The sequence below is a fragment of the Ostrea edulis genome, chromosome 9, assembly GCF_947568905.1.
Source record: "Ostrea edulis chromosome 9, xbOstEdul1.1, whole genome shotgun sequence".
Lineage (NCBI taxonomy): Eukaryota > Metazoa > Mollusca > Bivalvia > Ostreida > Ostreidae > Ostrea > Ostrea edulis.
In genome coordinates this window covers 17187059-17196436 of record NC_079172.1, presented here as the reverse complement: position 1 = coordinate 17196436, position 9378 = coordinate 17187059, and the positions used below count along the sequence as shown (strand labels likewise).

Below are 9378 nucleotides of genomic sequence, written 5' to 3'. Positions count from 1 at the left end.
AGAACACAGTGCTTATCAACTCACTATCATTACACAGCAAAATGAAAGTGGTTTAACAAATGTGTAAAATAAATTCAAGATGCTAGTGAAGCAAAACATTGTCAAGTCGAGAAACATCACACTGACAATCGTATTATCAAGGAAGCAAATGCGGAAAAAGAACCATACACAGGACAGGGAGGGAACTGGATTGAAGGAAACCAAGATTGGCTGATTGCCATGTATATAACCTATTTATATACAGATTTTAAAAAACAAGTCACGACACTATAAGACATACGATCAATCAGGAACTGATCAAAACCGGAACAACCAAACCAAGATATTAACGTCATCTACCTAATTGGGTAAAATGGGGATCACTGCTAAAAATACAAATTATAAAAGATGCCATTCTAGAATGTAATGTTGTCATGTTAACGCTATACAAAGATGGAGACACAAAAAGAATATAAAACATGAAAAATCCAGTGCAATAGTAACTTAGCTGGTGACATTAATGGAATACAATTCATACAGCATCCAAACCTTTACCAAACCTATCTCATAAATGGAAATACTGCACTGCTCAGTAATAGAAAAATCTTAAACAAACCACATGTTGTGAAAACTGTAAAAGAACATAAACATGAGGCACATGAACAACGCTCACCTGTGTTGCCTTGACTTTTTCTAAACTGAGAGAGTTTCCTCTACTCTTTATTCCTATGAAAAATGTTTTATCCCATATTAAGAACCCATCTTAGCCTAACTGGGTCATGACTTAAACGAAATGAAAACTACAGAAAAGGGGATTCTTCAATATAAATTTTACTAATATAGCCTTGCAGTTCTGGAGAAAAAGATTTCCCCCTATTATTCTAAACCCACCCTAACACCAGGGTTCATAATTTGAAGGGGGAAAAAACCCCAAACAATTTGTAAGTATTGCACAGCAATGCATGTCCCTTACCGGTACCAAGTCAATTTGTTTGCATATTATTCTGCATAAATAATCTGACCTGCTAAACGGGTTATGCATTTTATTCTGCCATGTTTGTGACCTTCACATCCTGTTCAACAAACCAAAACGAGAGCATTATCTAAATAACATCTAGATTGTGATTCAAGAAATGCACATGTATACATATCTTTATTCAGTCTGGTACATGCATTATGATTGCCTTCACATGACAATGCCTTTTCTGGTGGAATAAAAAAGTGAAATTGTATGCTGTATTATTGGAAACTTAATGCCAATGGTTTAAAAAATTTAAAGTGTGAAATTGTAGATTTTGTATCATATCTTGTTTTGTTTATAGGTCAGTGCCTTATTAATGTCATTAATGTAATTTCCATGAAATACAACAATACACAGCAGAAAGAAAGATTGCTACGCGTAGCTATATACATCTATCCCCCGCCGCCGCCAAAAATTGAAGCGCAAACGTCTCATAAATCCTGTAAAATTTTTAGAATCAAATTCGCGGTGTAATATGATCAACTGCATATTCCTTCATAATTTGATCAAAATCCGTTTAGCGGTTTCCAAGGAGTTGCGTCCACAAAATGTCCCCATAGTTCAACAAAGTCCCATAACTCCTGTAAAATTTGTTGAATCAAAATGGCGGCACCATAATATGATCAACTAAATACGGTGACTAAAAATCCTACAAAGTATATAAAAATCATTGGGCAGTTTCTGAGGAGTTGCATCCACAAAAGTAAGTGTGATGGACAGATAGATTAGAGGCTTGCCGAGCGAATAAATACATCATATCAACGAGATGAATAAACCAAAATATCAAAACACGCAATATAGATGTTGTATTTATGAAAGGTGAAGATAACGAACAGTGATCAATCTCATAATTCCTATAAGCAATACAAAATAGATAGTTGGGCAAACACGGACCCCTGGACACACCAGAGGTGGGATCAGGTGCCTAAGAGGAGTAAGCATCACCTGTCGACCGGTCACACCCGCCGTGAGCCCTACATGTATATCCTGATCAGGTAAACGGAGTTATCTGTAGTCAAAATCAGTGAGCCAAGAACGGCCTTAACAATCGGTATGAAACATGTCTCATACGTCTTCTTTTCGCTTAATTTTGAGATGATCACCAGTGTGGAAGAAACAGCTGATTGAATTTTTTTTAATCCGTGGCGCAAGCGTCGAACTTATTTATCTTCCTTACGCGGGAAAATACCAGTGCGGTTATAATCGATTCATGTATATTACAAAGGGCATTTTCATAAAAGAAACCATGGATGAAAATTGTTTTAAAAGGGGTATACTTTATGATTAATAATGGTTTTGTCATTCCAACAAAATAACAACCGTTGACCGAGTATTCATTTTTAACGTAGGCGTGACCTTTTGGTAAAAGTTTGATGTCAGCGTCTTTTTGAAATTTAAACATGTGTAACAACTAACAACAATCACTGAAAATAGGCCGAATATTCTAATGAAAAATGTCCAACAGTTTACAGTGAAAAGTAGAAGTGTTTGTGTATTTGGATTTTATTCACGTAGTTTCTTTGAATCTGAGGGCTGAGGGGAATTACTGAGGCATTAGTTAGTAAAGATTTATTATATTCAATATGGCTGCAAAGAAAAGAGACGGTGCTTGTGAATGCTTGGTACCGCAGCATGTCCAGGTATTATCGATTAAAGGACATATCTCATGTTTTCAAAGTATACAATATTACATGCATTTTGTCTTCTTTATGCTTATAGTAATTAATTCTAATAGTTCGTTCGCCGAAATTTTGCGATAATTAACCACAATACAGACTTAAATCTAAGCCCCGATTTCAAAAAGTCAAGTTAATTAGGTAGGTAGTCACGTGGTACAGTGACGTCACATGCGCCCTTCGGATTGTGAAAGTACTGCGAGATGTTATTAAAAACTCAACTTTTAGGGGCCTAATTAATTTACCATGGGCAACATTTAAATCGATGTTGATAAATTGTCCGAGTTTTATATGTGTTCGCCACCAGTGCACACATATAACGATGTAAATACCCAAATATAGCGAGTAAAGCGTGTATGAAATCGGCAAAATTGTGAGTAAATAATGTTTATATGGGTCGCTGTCTACAAACTGTTTGGGGATGTTATTCCTTTATACATCTGTAATTGGCGCTGTTTTTCTAAAATAAACAGTGCAATCATTATTTATTTTTGGATTAGACAAATTATGATACGTTAAATTGTTGACAACTAGGCCCTATGCCAAGCTATTGTCACGCGTGCATTTCGGAAAGAAAGAAAAAGACAACACACACACAAATCAATAAAAATATTCAAATTTAAAGTGGTAATCACATTATTTTATTTTGATAAAGCAATCTTATTACTATTTTTGAATTGTGATCTGCACGTCTTTAGGAGTACGAAGTGGGAGCACGGCGTTATAGCCTACTGACGCACTCAAAGATGCTACGAGTTCAATAAAGAAATAATTTTATAATTCAATTTAAAGTTAGGAAATACAATATTCTATCATTTGTATAATTAAAAGTTCAATTATTCTGTATCTTTATTTTGTTGTTGTTGTAAATCTACCAGTTGGTAGAAGTTACATTGTATCGTCGATATATGTTGTTACAAGGTGAAGGTCAGTTGATCCGAGTGTGTATTGAATTTGAATAGCAAAACAGAATGTATGCTATAGGCCTACCAGTGCTTATAGCTTCGATATATCCATTTTCTCGCAGTTTATCAGGGTCTCTGTCCAAGCGATGTTTGAAAAGGTGACTGGGTGTGTTTTTTAAGGTAAAGTTCTTGCTCCAACAAAAAAATTATCCACGTCTTTTTTCTCGTACCTTCCTTCGAAAAATTGAAAAATACTCAGTCTAAATCCTTTCTACCGACAACTAGTACACCCGAGCACGGCACAAAACATCTTAATGCATTATTATTTACAAGCCGTTAACGTGACAATTGTTTTTTTGTCGATTAAATCTAATCTGTTTATGAAATGGCTAATAGATGTTTTCAAACCCGAGGGCGCATATGACGTCACACAAAATGGCGGGTGGGTGTAAATGTAGTCCGGGACATATGTCCCGCGATGTCCGATATTGATATTTGCCGATTTATCGTTATACGTTAGTTTTTCTTCAATTATCTTACTGAATGTGTTTTAAGATGATCACCAAGAGTCTTCATTGTGAATTTGGTGTATGGAAATTGCCTAATTATTTAATAAATGGCTTTTATTTTTTCTTCAGGGTGTAAAGGTAGTCCCGAAGATTTTATGAAGAAAACGCATTTCCGGTTTTTGTTTTTGCCTTGTCAATAATTGAAATAAAACCTTTTCTGTGTTTTATGTTGCTTTTGCTGTTGTTTAGATATTGTTTCATGTCCTGATAAAAAGATTTACGAAATATTCAGCATGTTATATGAATGCTCGTCCTTCTTTTTATGGGACATCGCTTCGGTGGTTGACTCGTCACTTTATGAGGCAGGGGGTCTGGATTTTATAGGACTTGAAATATGTCTCCTATTTAGTCATCTGTACTATTTTCTATCATTTTTAATAAGGTGAAATTAATAAAATGACGCAAATTTTAAGGGTTTTTGGAAAAAATTAAGTTCTCCCAATAAAGTAATTCAAGAAATCAAAAGATTTTGCCATTTATTTCTCCGGGAGTATATTGAAATTTAATCTTCAATGCCATTAAAAATGTCTATGATAGATAGGAAAATTTTGCATTTTTATTAATCAATACATGGATTTACTAATTGATGTGTGTTCTATCAAGATTAATTATCGTCTCATGATTATTCAAACGCAGCTCGAAGTGCGCACATGATTTAACGATATGAGAAGTAAATTACTTGCTCCTGTTTTACTTGAGTGGTTGACAAAGTTTTGCCACCACCCATTCTCCAAATCATCAAAATTACTTATGATATAGTTGCAGGCTTATGATTATAATGATGAGTCTTGAAATTGAATGCTCAAATTCTTTAACGTGATTGGGTGACAAATTACAAAATTAACATCTCACTGGTTTGTTTATAAACATAAGTTAACTCTTTAATTACATTGCCGAAATTAAAAATCTATATATTTCATTCTGAAAATAAAGCATCAGAAAAAAGTAAATCTATGATTCGGTGCAGATTTAGCAAAATATCAAATAAATAATATATATATATATATTTCATTTTAAAAATAAAGTATCAGAAAAAAGTAAATATATGATTCGGTGCAGATTTAGCTGATTAATAAAATTATGGCTCTTTAGAGCTGGGCAACGTAATTTAATTAGACTTTACATGTTTAATTAACTTACGGCTAACAACCCCAATACCAATTTTATTGATCTTTCCACGATATTGTATATGAATTACAAATTACATTTATATATGAATTATAAATTACATTTAATTTAAACGTCTAACATTGCTTTTGGATAATGATAATAATAATAATAATAGATTAGTCTTTAGATGAATTCGGATTTAATGTTTCATATCAGTCCGATTCTCTCATTAGTACCTCATTTAACTGCGATGTCCCGAGAAAAAAAGGATATAAAACCCCGTTTAATGTTTTGATTAGTGAGATTATTTAAAATAACCAGATAAAACAGTCTATTATGATTATCAATAGGACACAATACTTAAAGATTATAAGTGCTTTGTACTTAAACGAGGCAAAAACAAAAACCGGAAATGCGTTTTCTTCGTAAAATCTTCGGGACTACCTTTACACCCTGAAGAAAAAATAAAAGCCATTTATTAAATAATTAGGCAATTTCCACACACCAAATTCACAATGAAGACTCTTGGTGATCGTCTTAAAACACACTCAGTAAGATAATTGAAGAAAAACTAACTTATAACGATAAATCGGCAAACATCAATATCGGACATCGCGGGACATATATCCCGGGACATATGTCCCGGACTACATTTACACCCACCCCAAAATGGCGCGTAAACTAGCGAAAGAAAATATGCATATCGCAAGATTTGAATTTCATCGCTTTCAAACTCGAAAACTACGCAAAATATTTCATTTAAAACACATTTAAAGTAGTTTTAGACATAAAAAGAGTTAATTTTGTTGAAAAAATGAAAAAGTTTAGAAACATGCGTTGTGTCCTTTAAGCCTGTCCAGTAGGCGGTTGATTCCTTGTTGATGATAATAGTGTGGACATCTCTTTGTTTTCTTATCTTAATATTTTTGAGTAGTTATTGAGTTGACATTTTTATGCTCGGTAACTTGCATTATATGTCAGTGGGGGCAATATCATTTTAATTTTGCTATAAAAGAAATTCTAAATAAATACAGAATAACAAGTTATACACTTTATTCCATGCATCGAGACGCATCAACACTGGAAATATGCCATCCAAGCGGGGACAGTGTCAAAAGTAGTTCGGACCGGAAGTACTTTATCAAACGGGCGTGTGATAAAGCTAATGCTTAATCTCACTTGCAATATACACCACACGTATGAGATAAATACCGGTATTTCTATGTCCCCTTCCGTGTTGTAGCAGGGGACAATAAATCCCAATCACAGTGATTTTATATAATTTATTTGGCCTATTTTCAAAAACTTATGATCATGTTTGACGTAGACCGTAGACTTTGTCCTGGTTGGCTTAAAAAGCAACAATATTTTTTAAAAGTTGGACGGAGTTTATTGACATTTTAGATTTTCTTACTGGACATACATTGTATAACTATTAGATACATCACAGTGAACATGGATATTAATTATCTGATGTGATGTCGACTAAGTCACTAAGAACCTCTAGATCACGTGATGATGAAGTCTTCAAACTATCACTGATACGGAACACTTGTATACAGCCTGCTGAATCTCCTGTTGCAATTAGGTTATGTCTGCAGGAAAGAGAATACAATATTTCTTAACATCCATTTCATAACACTAGTAGTTTTATTTTAAAGAAAAACTGCCACAACAAAAGCTATCCAGCATCTTCTTTATTACTCGTAATGCTGTTTTAAACGCCAACATACGTGTACATAATTGCTAGCTTCATAAAGAGCTTAATCTATTGATTGAATATGAACAATAAAATGCACATTCCCAGTACTTACTGATGAGGGTTGAACTGACAGGTGAGTATGGATGCCTTAGTATTTCCTGTCTGTCCTCCCGCCTCCAGCTTATAAACAGGAACTGGCTGGGTCTGGTTTAGGTCATACAGCAACAAGAGACCAGTGTCAGTGGTGGCTGCAAACAATGACGGGCGACTAAATGACCACTTGACCGAGTAAATCACTCCCTCTCCAGGTTCTATGGTCATAATAGGTTGTTTCTGGAGGAAAATGTTGGCCCAGTTATATTTTAGCTTTACAGTTATTTACTGTTGCGTACATGTATAAATAAGCATAAACCATGCAGGTTACGTCAAGGTTAAAATGGGAAACTAGACGGCTAGATTTTCAATGCAAACTTTTTCATGAAATTAAAGTATTGATATAACCAAGCTGACAGCTAAATCGAATAGTTAAGATCTACCAAAAACAATACGGAAAATTATTCATGGAGATTGACACACTGTACATGGATACCTGTGGTCCCAGAAACTGGTCCAGTGCCTAAGAATAGATTACAAGATTACAAGAGACCCACAGGTCTTATCGGTCACCTGAATACTAGTGAAAAAGTATCACTACTTCCACAGGCCTTATCCGTCACCTGAATACTAGTGAAAAAGTATCACTACTTCCACAGGCCTTATCGGTCACCTGAATACTAATGAAAAAGTATCACTACTTCCATGGGCTATGAAATCTAGAAAAAAATTCCTGTTCTGAATATCTAAGCTAAATTCTAATGTTCAGCAACAGTATAAAAAGATGTGTTCTTAAAACTTCACTGCCCTCAAAAGTGCACATACTGATGGAAGGCTTTAAATAAAAATATATGACTAATTTGGAATCATCTTAGAGTCATAACCCTGGGTTATGAAATTCACCTTTTTTTGTACATCCTTTTCTGCTATTTCTAAGTATGCACTTAGATTTTATACAGTATCAGCAAACTTACACATAAATACTATATATACTAAGTTTGGCCCCACCCTGGGGTCAAAACCCTTACTCTGGGGAAAATCAAATTTACAATTTTGGTAAAAGACTACCTGCTCTATCCATTTAGTTTAAAGAAAATGTTATTTAAGTGTTTTACACATAAACACTATATAACAAGTTTGGCCCCGCCCTGGGGTCCGAAATCCTACCCCGGGGATCATGAAATTTGCAATTTTGGTAGAGGCCTTCCTGCTCTACATTACTATGCATTTAGTTTTTCTTACATGTGTGTGGTCATTGAGAAGATTTTAGAAAAATTGTCATTTTGGGGCAGTTTTTGCCCTGCCCCATAGGCCCCAGGGGTGCATGAATCCTGAAATTTACGATTTATGTTCCCTTTGTTCAAAATATGTTTCATACCAAATTTGAAAAGAATTGGAATGATAGTTATCAAGAAGTTAAAAATGTTTATTGTTCACACATTTCATAAATGACCATTTTGGCCCCACCCTGATACCAAAACCCCTACCCCTGGGATCATCAAATTTACAATTTTGGTAAAGGACTACCTGGTCTTTCTAAATATCTATTTACTTTCAATTTAGTATCAATAGCATTAAAGAAGATGTTATTTAAGTACGTGTTTTACACATAAACACTATATAACAAGTTTGGCCCCGCCCTGGGGTCAGAACCCCTACCCTGGGGATCATGAAATTTACAATTTTGGTAGAGGCCTTCCTGCTCTACATCACCATGCATTTAGTTTTTCTTACATGTGTGTGGTTCTTGAGAAGAAGATTTTCGAAAATTGGTCTATTTTGGGGAGTTTTTGCCCCGCCCCTAGGGCCCCAGGGGTGCTGGAGTCCTGAAATTTACAATTTATGTCCCCCTTGTCCCAATGATGCTTCATATTAAATTTGAAAAGAATTGGACTGGTAGTTATTAGGAAGAAGTTAAAAATGTTCAATTGTTAACGCACGACGACGGACGAAAACCAATTGCAATAGGAGACTCAGATGACCTAATAAAAGATCAGTGGATAAATACCTGTAACATGCTATACAGTCTTAATGTCTGGTCCATGGAACATGTTAGAAATGCATTCCTGTGAAAGGGAGAGAACTCTGCCGAGTACACAGGTCCATAGTGGTGGGCATAAGTGAAAGTCACAGGGGATTTTAACTGGACAGACGATATTACGTTACCTGTAATATAAAAAACAATCATTATCTCTAGAAATATATATCCATCATCATAAAGTAGTGTTATTTAAAAAAAAAAATACACATCAAGTGTAAAATATTATATCTAGATGCACTCCATGAATTTCTGATATACCTCAAACAGAGAGTACTTTACAAC

The 9378-nt window shown here is 34.7% G+C and overlaps 1 protein-coding gene across 2 annotated transcripts in view; it reads right to left on the bottom strand.

Moving 5' to 3' along the window:
• Positions 1-6627: 6627 nt before the first annotated feature.
• The window catches only part of LOC125658684 (cytoplasmic dynein 2 intermediate chain 2-like), an 11705-nt gene continuing 8954 nt past the window's right edge, over positions 6628-9378 (bottom strand). For both annotated transcript variants that reach the window (XM_048890032.1, XM_048890033.1), the window contains 3 exons: positions 9064-9221; positions 7075-7295; positions 6628-6855 (listed from right to left, as the gene is read on the bottom strand). In XM_048890032.1, coding sequence (XP_048745989.1) covers positions 6723-6855; positions 7075-7295; positions 9064-9221 — 512 coding nt within the window. In that variant the 3' untranslated portion in view covers positions 6628-6722. The remainder of the gene's footprint in view (positions 6856-7074; positions 7296-9063; positions 9222-9378) is intronic.